This window comes from Culex quinquefasciatus, chromosome 1 (genome assembly GCF_015732765.1).
Source record: "Culex quinquefasciatus strain JHB chromosome 1, VPISU_Cqui_1.0_pri_paternal, whole genome shotgun sequence".
Lineage (NCBI taxonomy): Eukaryota > Metazoa > Arthropoda > Insecta > Diptera > Culicidae > Culex > Culex quinquefasciatus.
Genome location: NC_051861.1, coordinates 107,527,515 through 107,552,226, shown reverse-complemented (window position 1 = coordinate 107,552,226; position 24,712 = coordinate 107,527,515). Strand labels below are relative to the sequence as shown.

Here is a 24,712-nt window from a genome sequence, read left to right as displayed (position 1 = left end):
ATCCGACGTTACTCCAAGACTGAGTTACACCAAGTCGATATTATTGAAATTTCACTCTGTTCGTAGTCTGCACTATTCGCGATCAAAAGCTCAAAAATTCCGACAGATGGCGCAAAGCATCGAAGAATGACGATTCAGATTTTCGCTGTTCGGTTACATAGGAATGCAAACTTAAAATTGAATTTACAGCTTATAGAACAACTTTTGAGAAAAAATTCAAGTAGTATGATTGTTAACTCTTTGCCCTCTATAAAGTAAAGCAATAAAAAAAATTAAAAAAAAAATAATTTTGAAAAAATAAAATTGTTTAAAATGATAGAGCATCAAAAGTTAACAAAGTATCAGCTCGAATTTTTGCTCAAAAGTTGTTTTGAACGCTGGAATTTAACAAAACAGAATTCGCATACATAACCTCAAACGGCGGAAATTTCAATCGACATTCTTCGCTCTGTTCTGCTACTCAACACTAGGTGTCGCATGTCGTTTGGCTCTTGAACGGCAATCTCAAGTCGGCATTATCCAAGTCGGATTCACTCCAAATTGACATTACTCCAAGTCGACATTACCCGGTGAAAAATGTAGAACTGGGTAGGACAGACGGTAGGACTACCATCTTGTTCGACGCGGTCAAATAGTGGTCCTACCATCGCTTTACCGTAGGACCACTATCGCGCTGTTTTGAAACAGTTTCGTTAGACAGTCGAGCTTCGAACTGTCAATATAAGGTTGACAGTGTACGTCCTACAGTAGTCCTGCATCATACTACATGGTTGCATGGGATGTTTAGCCCTTGTCACCCTGGTTTATTTTGGCTTGTTTTCTTACTTTTTTTTTCTAAAATAAAAGCTTGGTGTTGATTTTTTTTTGTGTTTTATTTAGCATTTATGAACACACAGTTTTATTATTATATTTCTTACCACGAGAAGATACTTGCCGAAGATTTTGAGTGGCAGGCAATCTGAAGGTGGGATTTTTGGCAATTTCTTCGTCCTGCAAACCGTTTCCGCGTCCACTGCCTTGGCTGCTTCTTCTCTTGTTTGATTCTGTGGTATTGCAAAAAGCGACCGGAATTGGAAAGTTTAGTGATCACTTACTTTAAAGTTGACTTAGATGTTCACAACATGCTTCCTGGCCGAAAACTAGTAACATCTGTCAACATAAAAAGGGAGGAACATGTTCGAATGAAAATAAACCGTCGACATTCGACGTTGAGTTAACCACGCTTTTTTCTGGGTACTTCAAGTTTGAATTTTCTCAAGTCGACATGCGTCAGTTGTCAGCATTATTCAAGTCGACATTACTTCAGTTCAATCATCCCAATCACCACAATATTTCTTTAATTGGTCGCAGTGGTATTATGGCTCGACAAAAAAAAACCAGTCGGAATCTCAAATTGTCGGTATAAGTCGGTATATCTCCAAATTGACACTACTCTAAATCGGCATACCCGGGCAGACGGTAATTACAAAATTCATGCCATTTCAATAACAAATACTGTTAAAATAACAGAAAGTGTTATGGAATCTTCTTGCAAAATCCATTTTTGCATAAGGATTTAATAACGGTTTATGTTATCATAACAAAATTTGTTATTGGTCTGGTATTGGTTGTAAGCCAAAACAACTTTGGAATAACATTTTTTGTTATGGAAGAATAACTCCAACTGTTATTGGGATGATCGGATTAGTTGTTAAAATAACAAAAAATAATAACAAAGATTTGTTCGTAGAATCACTAAAGATGTTATTTATCTGTTATTACAATAACAATCCAATAACAAAAAAAATCATAACGACGAATAACAAATCTTGTTATAAATAACATAATATGTTATTGGCCTAGTATTTTCCAATATCAAAAAATGTTATTCCCAAGTTATTTCCGTCTGCTCGGGTAACTTTGAAATTTGCCAAGTCCGAATGACTCCAAATCGAAGTTACTGAAGTTACTCCAAGTCGACATTCATTCAAATTTGAATTTTCTCAAGTCGACATTGGTCCAAGTCGACATAACTGGGATTCGGCATAATCCAAGTTGTAATCCCTCCAAATTGACATTACTTTAAGTCGACATTACTTCATGTCTAAATTACCTCAAGTCGATATTATTCCAAGTCAGCATTATCCAAGTTGGAATTACCTTAAATGTACATTACATCAAGTCGGCATTATGAGTCAGCATTGGCTTAGTCAGAATGACTCAACATTTACATAACTCCAATTCGACATTACTCCGAGTCGGAATCAATCCAAATTGGCATTACTTCTAGTCGACATTACCAACGTGAAAATTACATTAGCCAATGAAGCTTTAACCACCTTAAGGGGTTACATACATGTAGAAAATCACAAAATTTCATATTACAGAAAATTCACTTAATTCACTAAAAAGATGATTTTCAATCACTCCTGAAAGTTTCACGAAGACATTTCGTGACTGAACTGAGAAAGAGACGAATTAAGTTCATAATTTTGCCATGCGCAAAGCGAACTGTCAAACTTTGTAAACGTTTTTCTCTAAACACCGAGTTGATTTACGGGTGCCACGATATCTCGAGATGGGAGGACCAAATTGGTTGAAATTTGAGGTGAAGACTCTCAAGACATATTCCGTGTGCATGACGAAGACCGATTTTGAAATTTTGCTTTTTTAAAAAATACAAAATCAAAAACTGACGATTTTTTATATGAAAAACTTAAAAATATTTTTATCTTTTTTTAGAATTAAGTTTTTGAAAATCGGCCTTCGTCATGCACACAGGACCGGTTCAACGAGTCTTCACCAAAATTTTGAGCCAATTTGATCAAAGCAGATTTGAGATATCGTGGCACCCGTTGTTTGAAACTGCTAACATAAAATAGTTATATCTCGGCAAAGGTATATCCAAATGTCTTCATATTTATTTTTTTAATGGATGAAAATATATATTTTAATGCCCTGCAAAAAAAATTTAAAGATAGTTTACATTTGTGCTCTTACCAACCACTGACATTTTTGACGATTTACATCTCATCTCAGGGATGGAAAAATCGTAAAAAAAATCTTTTCGCTTGCGAACTTTCTTCACCAATCAGAAGAAATTTTTTGTATGAATCTCGTTTTAAGCACCACTTAAATAAATTTATTTCGGAATGTTTACAAACATTGTTCATCTACGAAAACTCACAAGTCATTTGTCGATGCTTGACGTTGATGTTGATAATTTTTTGAGTTTTCTTTCACCGATCTTTCGTGCGCGAACGAGGAGAGCCATGCTCTTTTTCTGTTTTTTTTTCACTTTATGAGCGTCAAAACGATTTTCATTTGATGAAGATTCTTCCTTCGCTAGTCCGCGTGATTTGTGAATGGCTAACACATACGTGTAAAAATGATCTTGAATGACTCCTTTTTTTTTATTACACTATCGTGTTGCACTAAAAAGTTTCTGTAAAGCTTAAAAACCTTATACAGTCCACACTCGATTATCCGATGCCTCGATTATCCAAAGTTTCGATTATCCGAAGTTCGGTTAAAAAAAAAGTTCTGCGACCCCATTTTAGTGAAATTTGAATATTTGATTGTCTATTAAATAATAAAGTGAATTTTTTCTATATTCCGTCACCACCACATTGCCCGCCATCTTGGATTTAAAAATTCTAAGCCACTTTTGCGTAGTTTAGGGGTCACCTCAAGGGTCACACTTGAGCTCGACAATCAAAAAAGAGACGAAGAAAAAAAATTGTTCGTGATTCGATTATCCTAAGTGATTTTTTTTCCGAGGCCTTCCGATGATCGAGTCTGGACTGTATTTGAAGCATTATTAAAACTGCTCAAGATTGTTCGTCAAATCTCAGTGACCCTAGTTGACTGGGACCTGCTCAAGCAGTGCAAGCAACTGTCACACTCTACGCCTTTACAGATCTTGAAGATCATAAAACCGTCCACTCTTTTTACCCCTTTCCGTCCATGACTGAACGGTGTGTGTGTGTGACCCTCTGCTGGACACAACCACCAGAACCGGTTTTACACACTCGGGCTTCCTTCCTCGCTTTTTACTCCACTTGCGCGCACATTTTTATTTACCTTTCATTGTCATTAGCGTCATCACAAGCCCCGATATTGGCGCGGCGCGATAAACGTCAGCTTAGCCGCCATTATTCGCGCAACGTCAAGTAATTGACAGTTGATCAGCAAAAAAAACAAAAACAACAAAACTTATCGTTCCGTTAGGGTGGTCCAAAAGAAACTAAATTGATACGAGAAAGCGATGAAGTCCAACCCAAATTGGCGATTAATTGCCGCTTTAATTGCCCAAGTGAGTGGGGAAACGATAAAAACCACACACCAACACAACCTTAGTCGTCGTCGTGCTTTCCTTTAAGAAAACCCATTAAACAAAACCAAACCGCACACACCCAAGAGAGGTGGAACTTCTGGTTGTGACCCGGCCCGAGAGTCGGTGACTCAATTATGTGTTGTGCCGTTTTCGGTGAATGCACAACACCACCACTACAAGTGCAAAACACGGGGGTTGTCATTAAATTTACATTTTTATTATGCTTCCCCGCAGTCGCATTTTATAATCCCTCAATCGAGCTTTCGCAACGATCTAGCAAATTATCGTTTATCTGCCAAATTGTAGTGACAACTAAACGATCGGTAAATATCTTTTTATGGCCACTTGGTCTGAATAAACGGTCACTAAACATATACATTGGATTAATTACAGGACATTGCCCATCACGGTATCACTTGAAAAAGCTAACGCGAAGTCAAACTGATATCTGTAGGCTCTGTGACTGTGAAGTGGAAACTTCAAGGCACTTACTGTGTGAGTGTGGTGCACTGATTGCAAAAAGAATTAAATTTTTCAATAAAGGGATTTTAACTCCCTCAGAAATTTATTCAGAAAATCCCACTTCGGTTGTTGACTTCATTCTCGAAGCAACGCCAAACTGGGGTATATCGCATCCTCAGTCAGTGGCGGTCACCCTAAATGGTGACTTGTCACCCTGAAAATATGCGACAGTAATTAGGGGTACACTACAATAGATCAACTAAATGGTCGCAGTAGTCTTAAATCCCACAAAAAAAAAAAAAAAAAAAAAAAATGGCCACTTGGCAGCACGACTTCAACACGGCCCGTTTCTGGGGTGTTAATATCAACGGGCTTGTTCGAGAGAAACCTGTCAGGCTAGAACATAAAATTGGATACCTTTGGTAGAATTAATTATAAAAATATCGTTCGCGATTTGTCACAAGAAAAGAAGGGGTGCAGATTAGAAAATGGCGACCCGACGAACAAGAGTCGCTCTTGTTCAGGATAGAAATGACACCAAGTGGTCAGATTTTTTCTTCCGCGTCAACGCCCAACCATCGCTAATGGATCTGGTTTCGTATTGACTATTTTAAATGTTTAATAAATGTGATATGTCACAGGAAGATACGTAAAGTAACTCTCTTTCGTTTGAGGGGTCTTTCGTCAAATGAGGTTGAAGTGAGCTCGAGATACAGGTATTCAAAATCTTTCACTTGTTCGTTTCACATATGTTTCACCAGTTTATTATTGAATTTTGACTGTCGAAACGTATATTTTCACCTAAAATTTTCCGCAAACAATGGACCCCTCCCCCCTCCCTCCGAGGGGCCGCCCCGCTAATCTGATAATCTCTACCTCAACAAGGGACACCAAGGTCGCGGGCGCGCGCTCTCACCCGTTCCGCGTCCACCAATCATTAATCTTTGCCTTGTTGGCCGCACAGCAGGCCATGCTCTCTCTCCCGACGAGTCAACTCAAGTTGCATTCCACGCCACCTCTCCGCACTCGCACTCTCTCCGTCGCTCGCTCTCTCTCTCTTGTGCGCGAGGTTTAATTCTAGAATGGTTTCATTACAAGCCGCAGTCTATTTATAACCACCGCCACAGCATGCCATGAGCGCCGACTCGACGACATTCGTCGTCGACACGCACCGAAAGGCCTCCCGTCTGTGAGAGAGAGGGAGAGAGGGGGATGACCGGCGGAACGACCGCCGGCGGCGGTCCCAAGAGAGAGAAAGAGAGAGCGTAAACACAGATTAGCGAGAACGTAAACAAACATTCGACGCGCTGACTGACTGATAACCACGCACCAACACTAGCGGAGCGATCATATGGTCCGGTAGGAGAGAGGAGAGCGAGACTCTCGGCGAAAGAGCGAGCGAAACGAATAAAGAATTGTGACGACATCGTGACAGACGAGGAAGAGAAAGAGCGAAGGGGGTGCAGGGAGAGAGCGTGCGCGCGCGATGATGATGTGAGTGCGGTGCAGACATGCATGCAATTCACACATATTTTTCACCCCGAAAGGTGCGAATGAAGGCACAAAGCGGACCGGTTAAAAAGTTTGGCCACGGTCGGACGCTCGCGCACGTTCACACGCCGATCTTGATGTCGGAAGTGGTAATTAAATTGTATTAATTTTGAATATTTGTTTATGATTTATCGACAATTATACAGAAATCTTCGAAATGTCAATTTCAACTACCTACATTTTGGATTTTTAAAAGAAATCAGCATTTTTCTCTGGAAAATTTTGTCAAAATTGCTAAAACAACATTTTTTGCATCAAACACATCCTCTGGGTGTAGACGAAACAGCCGCGAGAGCAATCCTCTCCCGCAATCGAACTGTCTCTCCTCTCGCTCGTTCGACGCGAGTGCATGACTGATAACAGAGCCGTCGCCGCCGCCGACTACGACCGCGTTCGCAACGGAATGTAAATTTGATTTGCCATTTTTTCTCTCTCCCTTACTTCCTCGTGTTCGCCTGTTGTGTTTCTCGCTCCGCGTCTCGCCTACTCTTCCGCGCTCACGCAACATTGCGGTGCATTGTCAGTCAGTTTCGAGTTTTCGCCTCGCTCCTTCTCTTGTTTCTTTTTTTTGTTCCTCCACGTTGCCTCGCTGCTCCGTTCTTCGTCTAATACGGCTGCTTGATTCTTTCCTTCTTTCGTCGTCGTCGTCGTTGTTGTTGTTGTTTTTTTCTCTCTCTCCGCTTCGCGGTATAATTCGACTCTCGTGTGTTGATGTGCGCACTCACTCATATAGTCGTCCGAGAGCTTTTATTCTTGTCGGGTCGCGTCGAGAGTTTCGTCGTCGTCTTCTCCGCCGCGCGGTGTTGTGTGTCTTGTGTATGTGTACACAACAGAGCGTGCACTCTGTGTTTTGCCCGGAGGATCCCTGCTTCAAGCGAGGGGGTGCTGCACCACTCTCAGATCTGCCAAGTGGCGAAGCCCGAGCGCCGTCTGTTCTTGAATCACACAGACTCGGTCGTGTCGTGCACGTTAAATTTAATTCACACACATTTTTTTCTGCCTGTGCCCGGTTCTCTCTCATCTTCGCCTCTACTTGGTGATTTTCGGCTTTGCGCTTTCTTGTTGTTGCTCGCACAGCCTGCTGCGAGCGTTCGCGCGTGTGTGTGTGTTTTGTACAATTCATTATTGACTGGTTGATGGTGTGTCGCCATATTGGAATTTCGGATTTAGTGCGGTGCTGCGCGAAATGGGCCAATCGCTCCAAGTGGTCCGGAAAATTTCCTCCGCACGGAAAGTGACAGTTTGTTGTGGTCGCCGTAGTGTACAGTGAAGCCCCCGCCGCACACAACGAGGGACCTCTACTGTGGTTGTATCAGTGTCGGTCGGAAAAATAGCTGTGTGCCTGCTACGATAAAGCAGAAAATATCAAATTACTCGAAAAAAAACCCGACGATCACTGACGGGCCCATGTGTGCCTGCAGTGAGCGATGAATTGTGATAGTATTGGTAATTATATATTTTAAAAATATTTATTTACGTCCAGTTCACACGAACCATAAATTTCCACCGAAAAAGATACGGAAAGATTTCCACCGCAAAAAGGGCGAAAAAACAAAACAGTGGTGCGCAATCACGTTCCGTCTCGTCTTTGAAGAAAAATCGACGTCGGCCATATTTGGATTTTCTGTGTGCACGGTGTGTTGAATGTGCAAGGCGAAAAAAAAACGGCACACGGAGGCGCTCGTGTCCGCGCTGAATACGAATGAATATCAAGTATATACATATAAATTGTGTATTTGTTTCTTGGTAATCAAACTCGACCCATGGAACGACCGCACACAGCAAATACCCGAGGAGAGTCCCTCTGCTCGAAGATCGTAGGGCGAGAATCGTGAGAGCGAGAACGAGAGAGAGTCTCGAGAACCTGCAGGATGGACTCGTCGTCGTCGTCGTCGGCAAGAAGTTTTGTTTTGTACAGTCAGCGAAAAAAGGAATTGAATAAGCCGCGCGTACCGTAATTGTGGTTGCCCTCGACAAGTGTGGACACGGCGAGAAGGGGCGAAAACTTTACGTCATAGCGAGTGGTGTCGCGATGGTAATCTTGAAATTTTCATCGAACTCGTAAAAGTGATGATCCAATCGAAATGTCAGCGCGCGGTAGAACCGGCCGTGAACATCGGCTACCAACTTATACTCAAAACAAATGGGATATCGACAGACTTAATTATTCAAAATTTTCTCTAATTTTCAGTTTAGACCTCAAGATCTGTTACTCAAGACTCTTCAGTTGATACCTCAGACCTGTTGCTCAAAAACGATCATCGACTACCAACGAAAAGTGTTCAAGAATCCAGCTGACAACACTGCTATCCAAATGGAAGTTCTCCCAAGAAGACTCCTGAATACATAATAAGATCATCGGATAGCACATTAATCATTGTTACTCATAAGGATCAGTGTCTACCAAAGTAAGATATTCAAGACTCTAGCTGACAACACTGCTTTGCTTAAGATACTTCTCCTTAGAAGACTTCTGAATACATAATAAGATCATCGGTTAGTAGCGAATTGTGCTAAAATGTGTTTTTCAACCAAGACCTCAAGATCCGTTACTCAAAAGGAACATCGACCACCAAGGAAAATTATTGAAGACACTAGCTTACGGCCCTGTTACTCAGAAGCATCTGCTCCCAACTCTTGAAGATCATCGGATACTAGCAAAAAAATGGCAAAAATCCAGTAACCTGCAAAAAAAACTTCTCTTTTGAAGACTCCTGAATACATAATAAGATCACTGGATAACAGCACAAAATATTTAAAAGTCTGGCAAGGCACAAGAAGATCGTTGAAGGCATAATAGAATCCTCGAATAGCAGTCAATAAAGCATAAACTTCATTCTGCTAAGCAAAAAGAAAAGACCATTCAAGCACTCAAATTGAATTCTGCTTAGAAGACTCCTTAATACATAATAAAATCATCGGATGATAATTAAAAATTTCATAAAAAAGTTCAGTGACTTAAGACAAGGCTACTCGATGTCAACGTCCGTGATTGGGAAACGCATGAAACCACAAAAAAAAAAGATTAAATTCCTCCTGCACAACCCGCAAAACCACAACCGAGCGCCTATATTTAACCACTACTTCACGGTCCGCTGGGAACCACTACTCGATTATCTAAATATGGCCGCAATCGGAAGTTATCATGTAGCGGCGCAAAACTAGTTCAAACATTATTCAGCTGTCTGTCAAAAACTTCTCCGGTTCTCCACTCTCTTCTGGTCCCATCCGCACCACACCACTACCACTCGAATTCGTTTCGTAGTGTTGGTGCCATCCGCGAGTGCCTCGCGAGTTCTCTCACTCTCTCGCCGTTCCATTCAGCGCCGACCAGCTGTTGATGGTCCGTGCTCGTGTGTTGGTGAGTTCCTGGCCCCACCACCACCGACGGGGTCGTCGTTCAGAAATTTATGAATTAAAAGTCCCGATCTCGGCATTCCGCCGTCTGGTTCGGTCTGGTCTGGTCGTGTGTCTGCCCCTTTTGTTTACTGCCCAGCCGGCGTCAACAACACCAACACTGCTGTGTGCTCGCTCTCTGCATACACTATCGTAGCAGGCGGAGAGGAGCGCTAGCGCTCCGGTGTTGTGTTGTCGGCCTACTGTTCGTTCTGCCTCTTCTGTCAGTGCTTCGAGAGCCGATTCGGCTCGGAAGGTGTTTTCCCGTTTGTTTTTTTTTTTCGTTCTTTCTTTCGTTCGCTCGCTCCTACCTACCCCTTGCCGCTTCCCTTCCGCTCGCGATGACGCATGCCTTTTGCCAGTGCTGCTTTTGTTTTGATTGAACACCCCTCGTTTTCGTGTGTCTGTGGCCTACTGCTGCTGGGCTGGCGGACTGAGCTGAGAGGCTGTCGTGTTCGTTCAAACAAATTAGCGAATTTCAAGATAGCGATCGGGGCCGGACTCGGCCGACCGACCGACCTCCGCTTCCCGGAGTTCAGCTCTGTGCATTTGGCAGGCAGGCAGGTTTTTCGCTCGCCCGTTGCTTCTTTCAATCGTGGATTTTCGTAGTTGCGGATGCGTCGTTACGACGTGTGGAATTCGATGTTTGTCTCTCTTGGGTTGACGTGACGTTACACAGCGCGTTGTCGAATGCTTGTCGCGCGAGGTGAGAATCGGTCAAAATTGAATTACGCTACCAAATTTGTCTATTTTTAGACGCATTGAAGACGGAGCTGGGGCTCAAAGATGGCCGACGAGGTGTTGAGCGTTCAATTGACGTTCGTAGATTTTTGATCGCCGCTGTCGAGTTGTTTTGAGTTCGACCTTGACCTTGGCTTGGCATGCTGAAAGACGGCCAAATTTTGAGCAAAACAATGTAAACATTAACAAATAGCAGTCTGTTTTAGTTTTGAGATAATCATAATCATAATGTTTACCTTTGTGACAGAACAATTTTTGACAGTTGTTCAGTTTATCACCCTGTTTTGATCTTTTTATCAGGTATTGATCAAACGTATCAATATTACGGTCTTAATCCGTACCGCATTTGAAAAGAAATTTCCAAACAAATTGGTTGTCTTTGTTCTTAACAATAATCATTTTTGATATGAACTGGTCACCCTGTCCCGATCAGTTCAAAGTTCACGATGTGTACACATCGCAGTGCTATCATCACATCATTCTCATGATCAAACGATGCCATGTCACATACATTCACACACACACACACGTACACCGTGTAATGTGACAAATAAATCACCCATGACTAAAAAGAAGACCTTGGTCATGGAGTTGAGCAGGGCTAGCTTAATTACGTCGTATTATTTATCGAGATAAATTACGACACAATTGAATAGTGATTATTCAGTGCTGCTCGATGGAACTGACGTGATTTGATTCTAAATTTATTGTTTTTATTGATTTTTTAACGGAAATGCTTGGATAAAAACAAAAAGAAAACAAACATTCTGAACTTAAAATGTCAGTTGCTTTTTTTGATAAAAAATCAAAAAAATGTTTTTAAATCAAAAACTTCAAATTATCGCAACAAAAATACCTTCTCAATAATCACTGATCAAAATTCTGGAGTTTTTTTTTGAAAAGGTCCTATAAACCAAATTTTCATTTTTTGCTTTTTGGGTGTTTTTGATAACCCCTGACTCAAGGCGGTTCTAAAGCACCCAAAAAGCAAAAATTGAAAATTTGGTTTATAGAACCTTTTTAAAAAAACTGCAGAAATGTTCTAAAATTAGCATCGACACAACAAAAAAGTAGCAACAATAACTCTTTTTGTCAACAATCTGGCACCCCTGGTGTTGGTGGTGGTCGCAACACACATATTGCACACTGCGGAACCACATAAATGTATGTAAAGGTGATTGCTAGCACGCGACTTACTACCACAACCGAAACAGACTAGACGTCAAAACACTGCACGCACACTACGATGGGTTGAGTTTATGTGCGAGAGACGGCGGTCTTATCACGTGTAACGCGACACAACCGGCACGATGAATGAACTCGGTGTTGCGTGACGGGAAAAGTGTTGCGCATCGATGATGTCGCGTGACAACGGTTTGAAATCATTTGTTGACAAAATGTGACACTTTTTATGTCTTGACTTGAATGTTTTATTTTGTTCTACATTGTCATTAAAGTTACGCACTTGTGACATAAAGTTCATGATACATACTTGAAGTGACATCACAGTCATTGATGCAACACAACATCAATTACAGTCACAGCGATGTATTGGTGTGCGCGCCCAGATCTCACAAGTACAAGCAAAGGCGATCGGCTTCACCAATACCCGTCACCCAACACGCTAATCTAAAATCGCGCATGATTTTAATTCACACTCACACACCCGCAGCCTACTGTGTGTGTTTGTCTTTGAATGTAAAACAAAAACCATCATCGAGCGCCTATTGCTTGTTTGTGTGAGTGCAATGATGATCGTGCTGCTGCGCGCACCAAGAAATAAAGACTGCGACTGCATATCGCACGTACATGTATGTGTGTGCGTATTAATATGAATCGGGAGGAAGACACACGGAACAAAAAATACAGTTTTAGAGACCGTGTCGTCCACCGCCGCCACCGCCGTCTCCGGTTTGTGTGTGTATATTTTTCTTTTCGCCATTTTGTTAAATAATTTCTACGGAAATCCAAAGAGACAGAGACGACCGACACACACGGGTGTGATGGTCTCGCCGTCGTGGTGATACATACTTTGGCGTGTGGCGCTGGCTGGTGTGTGTATGGGCCCTCTCGGTGGGTAAGTGGAAGTGGAAAATCTTGGCCATTTTTTCGGGCACTTTTCTTCGCCCGTTTGGCAACCGGAACCGGAAAAGTGACCGTCGGAGGTAGTTTCGCGAGTTCCGAACCCCGGGCCACATCCGGAACAGTCGTGGTCAAACTTGATTAAAGGACATTGGTGTGACCATCGGTGTGCGTGTGTATGTGTGTGTGTCAGCGTACGCAATGGCAACCCATACACAGGAGGTCTTCGTGATTATCCTGGTCGCAGGACAGTGCGGAACGTCAAAATTGACACAAAAGTGAGAAAAAAAGAAATTTTCGTAAATTTTCACCGCGAAAATTGGGCGAATTTCGCCGGAAAAAGTGTGTAAAATTTTCGCGACAACATTCTTCATTCGGCTCGGCCGATCGAAGTAGCCAGGAGGAAAAATGTGAGCTGTCAGCCATATTGATTTCGTTTGTATGTTGATGATATATAGTGCGCGCGGGGAAGGTTTGAGGTAGCGCGAGCGAGATGGACCATCGGGGGAGTGAGCGAGACGGCAGTTTATCTGATTAGCAACGCGCGAGACATTGTCGGTGTGTCGTCATTCATGGGGTGGCGTACGCACCAAAACAGCCACCCGAGGGCGACCCCAACTTTGGGTTCAGCATCACTCATTGTTTGACTGTGCACAGCAGGCGGCGAAAGGCTACGAGTCGTGAACTGTCAAACGGTTCGGTTGAGATCTGAAAATCTGTTACTCAAAAGAAATATCGGAAGATGCGACGAGAATTGTTTAAGGTTTTTTTCAGCTGAGACCTCAAAATTTGTTACTCAAACTGAACTGTTTACATCGGTGAAGGAATACTGCTCAGGCGAAACATTTAGTTGGTCCTCCTCACACACTCAATGTTTACAAGTGTGTGAGCTTGATGAACTGATTGTTTTCATTAGAGAGTTAGTCCTTTCGAGTTGTGAACATGGATGTTTCTAGGTTATACTAGAATGTTTTCATTCTGGAAGTAGTACTTATTGTTACTTTTCTTCCCTCTTCCAGATGTCTGCTGGAACGCAACTGCAGATGGCACCACAGACAACCATAGTACAACAAGTCGGCCAAAATCATCACCATACGCATCATCTACCGCAGCCGCCGCAGCAGCAGCAGCCACACCCGGTGCAGCAGGCGGCCCACTACAGCAGCAACCCCCAGCAGCCGGTTGGATTGGTAGTTCCGCCACCGCTGGGAGCGCTCACTAGTTTGCAGCAGCAACCGCCGCCACACTACACCAACAATAACAAAGACCAGCAGGACTCCAACATGAGCACCGGCTCGTCGCATAGTGATAAGGAGCTAGAGACTATAATCAATACCCCGACGCCGGAGAAGATTCCCCGGACGCCGTCGGACCGGAAGCGCAAGCGGAAAGCACCGGACGACAATGGGGGCCCCGGGGGAGGGGGTGTGGGAGGCGTTGGAGGCGGCGTCGCCGGAGGTCATATTCGTGATAGAGATAGTGTTAAGGGTCCGCGTTTGTCGATACCACCATTAGGCGATAAGAAAATCAATGACTACTTTTCCAAGCATCCGGTGAGCAGCCCCCATCGGCCACATCCGGCCGGTACCGGAGCGAGTGGTCCCCTAGGAGCAATAAGTAATTCTGGCCCGCAGGCACAGCCTGGTCCCCCGGGCGGCGGAAGTCAAGGGCAAGGCCCGCAGGTTTCCACCAAGAGTCCCAGTCCCCAGCAGCAGCAGCAGCAACAGCAACAACAGCAGCCGCCGCCACCGCAGCACGGTCAGTACCCAATGTATCCACCTAGTCCACAACCGCAGCTCGTACCTGTGGTGACCTCCAGTGGTAACCTTACCAGCGCGTCGACGCCCCAGGACATTTACGGGCGACCGCAGCGCGGCGGTTCCGTTTCTTCCACACTAGTTCCTCCATCGTCAGTATCCGCCACGTCGACGTCGTCGTTACTAAACGCATCCTCATCTGTTGTGTCCGGGGTGGGCACGGTCCCCAACTCCCAGCAGCAACAACAGCAGCGAGATCGAGATTCTCAGCCACCTCCACCTCCCCCAAGTTCTGTCGTCGTGCAGCAGCAGCAGCAGCAGCAAGTGCAAACGCAGCAGACGCAACAAACGCAAGCTGCCCTGGGAACGCCCAACTCTTCACTAGCCATCAACAGTCTAGCAGCGTCGTTAAACCATGCCAACAACGGTACCAACACCAACACCAGCAGCAGTAGTAACAGCCACAGCCTAGCGAATGCCGCCACGTTAGCTCAAGTCACCTCCCAGCAGCAGCAGGTTCAGCAGGTTCAGCAACCCCAGACGCCCCCCGCTCCCCTCATGGTGTCCAAGCTGACCCAGACGGACCTGTCCGCCGCGGACATTACCGAGCGGGACACCGACTTTGAGCAGTCGCGGACGCGGGCCGACGAGCTGTCGCGGCTGTCGGACGAACAGAAATGCCAAATCAGCGCCCACCAAAAGGTGATCGAGCAGCACAAGAGCCACATCAACAAGTGCATCGACGTGGTGAAGAAGCTGCTCAAGCAGAAGAGCAACATCGAGAAGAAGGAGGCGCGGCAAAAGTGCATGCAGAACCGGCTCCGGCTGGGCCAGTTTGTGACGCAGCGGGTCGGGGCGACCTTCCAGGAGAACTGGACCGACGGTTACGCATTTCAGGAGCTGGCCAAGTAAGTACTAATTTTGCAAACACTCTTAAAGCATATTAGCAACGCGGTTAATGCAACGCAGTAGGCCTGACCAAATTCTTCAGACTGATTGTGTCTGTGTTCAGTTAGATTAGATTAGAAACATCCTTAAACTGTTCTAAAAATCTAATCACCCTATCCAAATTAAAAATTATTTGTATACATTTTGCACAACTTTTAGATCTTCGATCCAAAATACATGCCGCGGCGAAAATTTTATCGTCCGGCGATAGCGAAAATGGTTACACCCAAAATCAGAAGTACCCCTCAAAAAGGGTTCTATCTACGCTTTATCTGTCAACACAAGGTAAACAAACCCGTCGTTACTCTTTTGCAAAGGGTTACCACCGGAAAACTTGAAAAAAAAAATGGTGGAAGTAACCCTTAAAAAGGGTTTGTTTACCTTGTGTTGACAGTTAAAGGGTAGATAGAACCCTTTTGAGGGGTACTTCTGATTTTGAGTGTATCGTTATCGATACTCGATGACTTTATCGGCGGATATTGACGATAACGCGTTCAAATAGCCCTTTTAAAATGGACCTATTAAAACAACAGACTTTAAACAAATTACTGAAAGCTTTTTTCAAAGAAAAAAAAACGATGTAGTGATTTTTTGTTCAAAAATATTACTCTTCTAATTGAAAAGTGCCTGCGACAAAATTGGGCGAAAAGTTCATCGCCCGGAGATCGCGAGTTGGCGCGAGCGAATGAACACCGCGAAAAAAGATTCGGGGGTGCATTGGGGTTAAATGATTATTTCGTTATTCGGTTTAATTAGAAAATAATTATTTTTTCGTACATATCGCTACTTTGATGCGATGTAATTAATTTTTACAGTAAATTAGGCATTGTTATATCAAATTTGACCTTTCAATCGCACTAGAATGGCCAAATTTTAAAACAACAATGTTTGCCAATTTGACCTTTTACCCCAATTCCCTTGTAGAACAAAAGAAAAGTTCATCCGCGAACTGTCAGCAGCACGCTGTTTTGTTTGCTAGATCAACATTTGGAAATGTCGAACGTTAAAGGAAATCGCTCAATAAATGGAAATTAACCGATTTTAAATGTTTTGGCCGCAAATGAAAGGTAAGGGTGGCTAATTTTTGATTCCGATCTGTAAAACTTGTTCTGGCGAGGGTTCTGGGCACTGCGGTTTTTCAATCCACCAGGGGCTTATTCGGGGGCAACAGTCCTGTCCTATTTTTTGCATTTAAATGAAAAAAGTGATCAGAGATGGGTTTTAATCTGTTTTTTACCGTTGAACATAACAATTGACTTAGGGCTTTAGGACCCTATTGTCAGCCATTACGGGGTTTGTTTTCCGGTACCCCCTGAGATCATGCGTGATCAATGGAGGTCTATATGCAGCAATTCCCCACGAAAACAGCATGGAAAAAACAAAAGTGCTCGGATCGGGCTCAAAATTTTTCTGAGGGTTCCCTGGCCGAAATAATTCGACCCGTATTTTTTTGTTTGGCCATTGGGGTGACCTGCGCCGGTGGTCTGAAAATGGAAATTTTCGTCGATTTTCGCAAAAACCATTTTTTTCGAAAAATCATAACTCCTCGCCATTTTAACCGATTTCAATTTTCTTATACGCAAATGAAAGGTGATAAGTTGGTGATAAGAAAAATAGTAAGAAGTTTCAAAAATCTAGCCTAACATATGAAAAGGGCGTATGAAACTTTAAAATGCCGTTTTGACGGTGTCTGAACCAAAGAGCTTATGTCTGGAAATATTTTTAGCGGATTTCCCGGACATTTTTACGTAACAAACCAAAAAATGGGAGGAGTTCATTAAGGACCATCCACAAACTACGTGGACACTTTTTGGAAAACCCAAACCCCCTCCCCTCGTGAACAATTGACTATACAAAAAAACTTTTTGTATGGAGCATGGACAATCGCCATATCTCCCTCCCTAAATTGTCCACGTGGTATATGGATGGTCCCTAACAGGATTCGAGATATGATTTTTGAAAATAAAATCCGTGTTTTTACGCTCCGCGCGCAAAAACCGAGAAAAATCAACTTTTTCACTAAAACTGCGATAACTTTAAAATTTCAGCGATGACCTGTTTGGGGATCAAAATTGGTAACTTTTGGTACCCAGACATGTCATCGTTGAAATTTTAAAGTTATCGCAGTTTTAGTGAAAAAAGATGATTTTTTGCCAAATTCGTCATTCTCCGGTTTTTGCGCGCGGCGCGTAAAAAAACACGGATTTTATTTTCAAAAAATCATATCTTGGAATCCTGTTAATGAACTCCTCCCATTTTTCAGTATGTTATGTAAAAATGTCCGGGGAATCCGATAAAAATATTTCCAGACATAGGCTCTTTGGTCCAGACACCGTCAAAACGGCATTTTAAAGTTTCATACGCCATTTTCATATGTTAGGCTAGATTTTTGAAACTTTTTACTATTTTTCTTTGAAAGGCTAACTTATCACCTTTCATTTGCGTATAAGACAATTGAAATCGGTTAAAATGTCGAGGAGTTATGATTTTTCGAAAAAGTAGTTAGTCTATGTTTGTTTTTCATGCTAAACACTGCAAATATTAAACTTACCAGAAGTTCCGGATTACCGAAACTGTTGCCCCCAATAAGCCCCTGATGGATTGAAAAACCTTCTCCGCAAATCAAATGCAACCGGAAGCAACCCGCCGTTAAAATCGATTGCCGCAGTGCCCAGAACCCTCGCCAGAGCAAGTTTTACAGATCGGAATAAAAATTAGCCACCCTAAACTTTCATTTGCGGCCAAAACATTTGAAATCGGTTAATTTCCATTTTTTGAGCGATTTCCTTCAACGTTCGACATTTCCAAATGTTGATCTAGCAAACAAAACAGCGCGCTGCTGACAGTCCGCGGATGAACTTTTCTTTTGTTCTACAAGGGGAATTGGGGGTAAAAAGGTCAAATTGGCAAACATTGTTGTTTTAAAATTTGGCCATTCTAGTGCGTTTGAATAGTCAAATTTGATGTAACAATGCCTAATTTACTGTAAAAATTAATTACATCGCATCAAAGGAGCGATATTTACGAAAAAATAATTATTTTCTAATTTAACCGAACAACGAAATAATCATTTAACCCCAATGCACCCCCGAATCTTTTTTCGCGGTGTTCATTCGCTCGCGCCAACTCGCCATCTCCGGGCGATGAACTTTTCGCCCAATTTTGTCGCTGGCACTTTTCAATGAGAAGAGTAATATATTACAAATTAAGAAAATTATAAAATTTAAAAAATGATCGTATTTTGTGAAAATTTTAGTCTTTTCCACTAAAAACACAAATGCTGTGAGATGTTTAACAAAAGGTCGAAAAACATAAGGTCATATTGGCAAAAGCATAAAAATTGAAAATTAGCTATGAAAACATGTTTTGAACGATTTTTATGAAATTTCACTTCTGTTTTTATTAAGATTTAGAGGTTTTATGGAGACATTTTTGAAAGAAGGGGAGGACAAACTAAAAAAAAGGTAGTCAGAATTTTTCAACGAACTTTTACAACTATCAAGTATCAAGTAAGTAAAAAAAGATAGAAAACATCAAAAAATGTTCAAGAAAGTAGACTAGTTTTTTTTAACTGCCTTTATTTGAAAGAATGGAAAAAGTCACTGAAATATTCCTATCACCAACAATAGTATGTTTTAAAAATCGAAAATCTGTCAAAATATTGTAAAAAAATCTCAGGTTTGAAAAAAAAGAAGAAAACATAAAAATATTACGACAGTCAAGAATAGGTTGTTTTAAAAACAAAAAGCGAAAAATAACCTTCAACAAGGAATTAAAATTCACAGAAAAAAACAGAAATACTTCTTTTAACCTTTTGTCCTTTCGACCTTATGTCTTTCGACCTGTTTTCGCTCAATCCTGTGCACAATTTTGAAAACTATGAAATTTTGAGTTCTTCCAAAAGCTAAGTCCCGAAGATAACGAAAAAATATTGTTTTCGTTATCGTTATCAAACTTTATTAACGTTATCGTTAATTCGATGCATACACAGTTAATAATTGTTATTTCCCATTCAGTTCAGTTTGACAATTTTTGTATTGATATAATTTCATGAAATTTCAATAAATACTAGTTCTCAAAATATAATTTTAGGAATTTTACGCATCTCAGAAAAAATAGTATTTAGATGAAAATGTTTCCCAATTTTAAAAGAATTTACCATTTTCCGGATTTTATATTAATTGGTATTTAGCTCTTTTTTTTATTATTTTATTTCGAATTTTCGAAAAAAATATAGCTCGTTTTCGAACGATACCGTCAAAAACATGGACAATAAACACAGAAATGAGATTTTCGGAAAGAAAAGATAGTCAAAATGAGCATAACTAAGTTTTCACTAAAAGGCTCCTTTGAATTTTGCAGGTTATTTTGATTCATCTATGGAAAAGTCAAAACACGTTGAAAGAGGCAAATAGATATAGAGAAGACAGGATCACTCACTTACGATATTTTGCTGAGAGTTAAAGCTGAGTGAAAATTCTTTGACAGAATTATTCTGGGTTTCACGTGTAATTTTTAAACCATGCACGATTTTCAAATTTAGAACTAGACATAATGCATCAGTTTTTGAATAGAATGGGGCCCTTCAAAAGTACTTGGAGAAAAATGTTTATTTATTTTGTCTCTTTGCTCTCCAAAACACTCATTTTCATGATGGTTTTCCATATATTTGGCGGACGGACAATCTTTTTCGTCTTCGTACACGCAACACATACGCACGTAGACAGCTCTATAGGTCAATGTAGATTTAGACAATAGAAAGTTCATTTTCAAGGTCAGCGTTGCAAATACATTCTTCTTCTATCGCTCTTTCTCTTTTTCCTCGTTTACGCACACTCGCCGAAGATTCTTTTGTTTTCTCAGAAAACCGCAATGAAAGAACGCGTTCCATCAAATTGCGCTAGGATGATTGTGAACGCGGGAATGAGAGAGAAAAAGAAAATGTCACTCGGGATTGTGCGAGATAGAGAACGGCAATTCTTTTTGCTGAGAATTTAGAAAAGGGAAGAAGGGCAGTGTTGAGAGTTTGCCCGAACAGACGGTAATAACTAAATTCATGACATTTCAATAACAAATACTGTTGAAATAACAGAAAGTGTTATGGAATATTCTTGAAAAATCAATTTTTGCATAAGGGTTTAATAACAGTTTATGTTATCATAACAAAATTTGTTATTGGTCTGATATTGATTGAAAGCAAAAACATTTTTTGTTATGGAAGAATACCTCCAACTGTTATTGGGATGAACGGATTAGTTGTTAAAATAACAAAAAATAATAACAAAGATTTGTTCCAAGAATAACTAAAAATGTTATTAGTTTTTTTTTTATATAACAATCCAAAAACAAAATAATCATAACGACGAATAACAAATCTGGTTATAAATAACATAAAACGTTATTGGCCTAGTGTTTTCAAATATCAAAAAATGTTATTCCAAAGTCATTTCCGTCTGTTCGGGTGGGCATAATAATTGTAGTCGCTGAGAATTGCAGGTTTGATATTTTTACAACCCTGCTCCATGTATATTGAGATATGAGGCGGTTTTGGACCTGTTTTGGAGGTGAAGATTTTTTTTTATCAATTTCTAGTCAAATTTATTCGATTTTTTTGTAGAGTGTACTGAAATCGCTTCTGCCGCATTTAAAAAAAAAATCGTCCTAAAAGCATTATTCGATTTAGTTTGGCATGCTCAACAACCTTACAGGAAAAATAGGTGAGATTTTCCCGGAAAATGGTCTATTTTCACTTATCTAAAAATCTCCATGGAATATTCGCTTTTCGTTGAACCTTCGTTAAATCGGCCAAGCCTACTGCATTGCATTAGCGACAGAGATGATTCTGTGATTAAATCAAAATTCACAGAACCCTATAGTGTATGAAGGATGCGTGGACATACTGTACCAAGCGAGTCTAACATTTCTCTCTCTCTCTCTCCCAACAGACGCCAGGAGGAGATCACTGCCGAGCGGGAGGAGATTGACCGCCAGAAGAAATTGCTCATGAAGAAGCGACCGACGAACAGCGAGAGCGGCCGGAAGCGCAACAATTCCAGCACGTCGGCGGCGGCGGCTGCCGCTGCGGCGTCCGGCACCGGTGCCGGTGGCGCCGGCTCGTCGACGACGCTGGCCGCGTCTACGCTGCACAACGGCAACGACAACACGTTCCTAAAGCCGGACCCGGTGGTGAGCAGCAACACGACGTTCACGATCCAGGAGTACTACGAGTGCGACGAGATACTGAAGCTGCGCCAGAACGCGCTCAAGAAGGAGGACGCCGACCTGCAGCTGGAGATGGAGAAGCTCGAGCGGGAGCGGAATCTGCACATCCGCGAGCTGAAGCGGATACACAACGAGGATCAGGTGAGGGTCGGAGGTTCAGGGTCTCGCTGAAGAGTTTGACTAAGTGATCTATTCTTGACAGTCGCGCTTCAACAATCATCCCGTGCTGAACGACCGGTATCTACTGCTGATGCTGCTCGGCAAGGGCGGTTTCTCCGAGGTGCACAAGGCGTTCGACCTCAAAGAGCAGCGATACGTGGCCTGCAAGGTGCACCAACTGAACAAAGACTGGAAGGAAGATAAGAAAGCTAACTATATTAAGTGAGTTGTGACAGGGGGTTATTCTGCGGGGGGAGGGCGTTGAGCCAGTTCAGAAAGTAATGATCGTTCCCATTCGTCCTTTAAGGCACGCGCTTCGGGAGTACAACATCCACAAGGCGCTCGACCACCCGCGGGTCGTCAAACTGTACGATGTGTTTGAGATCGATGCCAACTCATTCTGCACCGTGCTGGAGTACTGTGATGGGCATGACCTGGACTTTTATCTGAAGCAGCACAAGACGATACCGGAGAAGGAGGCCCGATCGATCATTATGCAGGTAAGATTCCCCCGCGCGATCACCTCCTAGGTCCAGGTTCTAACGACAGTCCCTTCCTCCAGGTTGTGTCAGCGTTAAAGTATCTGAACGAGATCAAGCCTCCAATCATCCACTACGACCTGAAGCCGGGCAACATCCTGCTGACGGAGGGTAACGTCTGTGGTGAGATCAAGATCACCGACTTTGGTCTGTCCAAGGTGATGGACGAAGAGAACTATAACCCGGACCACGGTATGGATCTAACGTCACAAGGTGCTGGAACTTATTGGTGAGCAAACCGGAACCGAAACTGAAGAGTTTCGTTCCAACCTCGTCCCGGGGCTCAACCCACCCTTGCGCGGGGCCTGGGACGAGTTTCGAACTTCTGAGTGCGCACCGGCCCGACCTGCCTGCGCAACCTTCCCGCGTGACCGTGCACCGTACTAATTCGACAATCTCGTTTCTTCTTCCTTCCTCCTCAAGGTATTTGCCGCCGGAGTGTTTCGTCGTGGGCAAGAACCCGCCCAAGATTTCGTCCAAGGTGGACGTGTGGAGCGTCGGGGTGATATTCTACCAGTGTCTGTACGGGAAGAAGCCGTTCGGGCACAACCAGAGCCAGGCGACGATCCTCGAGGAGAACACGATCCTGAAGGCGACCGAGGTGCAGTTTGCCAACAAGCCGACCGTCTCGAACGAAGCGAAGGTGAGTGCGAGGTCGAAGCAAAAAAAAATAATAATCGACCCTTTCTTGACTGGTTAGGTCCATCCCATAGTATCGTAGCTTAGGGTGGCACGGAGACGAGAGAAAATATTTTTCATGTTTCAAATTTTAATAAGTTATTGAAGAAATAAATCATTGGTGTTATTTGATCTCTCTAAAATATTAGCAAAACTCAAGATTAGTTAGTTTCGTACTATTTGAATTTTCAAAATAACAAAAAAATATTTGATTTTGATGCTCCGGATATTAGTTACCGCTTCTGGCCGACAAACAAAATTCCTGCTCATGCTCAACTCGAGGGGAAGCTCGATGTTTGGGGTTCACTTCGATTTTTTCAAATAAAATTTAGACTGGGCCGATTTTTTTTCCAAACTCTTTATGGAGAATTAAGGAGGTATCAGACTATGACAAAAAAAATGCACTTTTTGACAGTTTGCAGAATCGTCATGTTTCTTTTTTTGCGAGTTTGGCAAACTGTCAAACACGAAAAAGTGCGAGTTTGCTTGTTTGTTTGGCATAGTCTAATACTTCTTTTAGTGCGGTTCGCTCCCTGTACATTTTTTTCATAAAATTATTTTTATTAGGTCCTTTTCGGGACTGGGAACTCTTTGTACATTCCACAAAAAAAACCAAAAAGTTTTTTGAAAAAAATATTGTTTTCGCTCCCTGTTAGGCAGGTTTAGAAAGTGGGGGCGACAGAAACTTTGAAAAATGTTTGCAAAAGCCTTATTTTGAAAAATACTAAAATTTTCACAAAATACCGTATTTTTTCAGAGGTTTTTTTTAAATACTTAAATTTGGGTTGGGTACCAAATTTTAAAAAGAGGAAAATTTTAGTATTAGAGAATGATATTTTGTGAAAATTTCACCACTTAAACAGTGAAAGTGTGTAGTAAATTTCACGTCATCTTAATTTCAAAAAATGTTTTTTTTTTAATTTATATTGTTTAAATAAAACTAAAATAAGAATAAGCATGTATTTAAAAAAAGATATTTTGTGATTTTTTTTTAAATTACCACTAAAAATTGTAATACATTAAAAATTAATACTCGTCATAATACAAATTATGAAAAAGTGAGTGTTTATGATGAATTTGATTAATAATAATGATTACTAAAATATCCTTTTTGCAATTCCGTCGCGAAACTACTTACTTTTCCTGTCATTCTTGAACGACGAAATAGCCTTCTTTTCTGTACCAAAAATAACAGAATCGAATAGCAACACTTTTCAAAATAAATGCTGAAAAGTTCTACTTTTCAGCACTGAAATGGGTGCTGAAAAGTTGAACTTTTCAGCACTTGTTTCGAAAAGTAACACTTTTCAACATTTTTTTGATTCAAACGATTTATTGACAAAATACATGAAAATTCGACTTTAAATTTCACTCAATGGGTGTTTTCAAAATAGCAAAAAATGTTGTATGGAACTCGTTGCAAAACTTGATTTTTTTCAGCACTCGTCGTATTTATCCAACTCGGTGAACCTCGTTGGATAAATGTACGACTCGTGCTGAAAAAATCCTCTTTTTGCAACTTGTTGCATAAACTACTATTTGTACATTTTTGTGTCCATCTAGACAACATGGACATTTTTTATTCTTAAAACACGAATTTTGGTCAGTTTTATCGAAAGTTTTTGGTCAGTTTTATCGAAAGTTATGGGCAAAAAACGATTCAAAATTGCACATTTTCAAATTAAAATAAAATGAGTTAAACAAAAAAAAACTTTGCTTCTGAAAGCAAAGTCAAACTCCATTAACTTTTTAAGTTATTCTTATTTCAATAACTTTCACACATTGGCTATAGCATTCATTAAAAAACCCCTATTTTTATTTATTTTGGAACTGAAACAACTCGCCACGCTGTAAGCCTAAGT

At 41.6% G+C, this 24,712-nt stretch overlaps 1 protein-coding gene across 8 annotated transcripts in view; it reads left to right on the top strand.

The window, feature by feature from the left end:
* Nucleotides 1-24,712, top strand: part of LOC6041290 (serine/threonine-protein kinase tousled-like 2) — a 212,598-nt gene that overhangs the window by 183,298 nt on the left and 4,588 nt on the right. For 4 of the 8 annotated variants that reach the window (XM_038248569.1, XM_038248571.1, XM_038248575.1 and 1 more), the window contains 6 exons: nucleotides 13,567-15,212; nucleotides 21,198-21,615; nucleotides 21,677-21,855; nucleotides 21,941-22,133; nucleotides 22,196-22,401; nucleotides 22,596-22,815. In XM_038248569.1, coding sequence (XP_038104497.1) covers nucleotides 13,567-15,212; nucleotides 21,198-21,615; nucleotides 21,677-21,855; nucleotides 21,941-22,133; nucleotides 22,196-22,401; nucleotides 22,596-22,815 — 2,862 coding nt within the window. Of the gene's footprint in view, nucleotides 1-7,093; nucleotides 7,775-12,386; nucleotides 12,543-12,830; nucleotides 12,987-13,566; nucleotides 15,213-21,197; nucleotides 21,616-21,676; nucleotides 21,856-21,940; nucleotides 22,134-22,195; nucleotides 22,402-22,595; nucleotides 22,816-24,712 lie in introns of those variants that run through there. The other 4 variants (XM_038248574.1, XM_038248572.1, XM_038248573.1 and 1 more) reach the window with 4 other exon arrangements.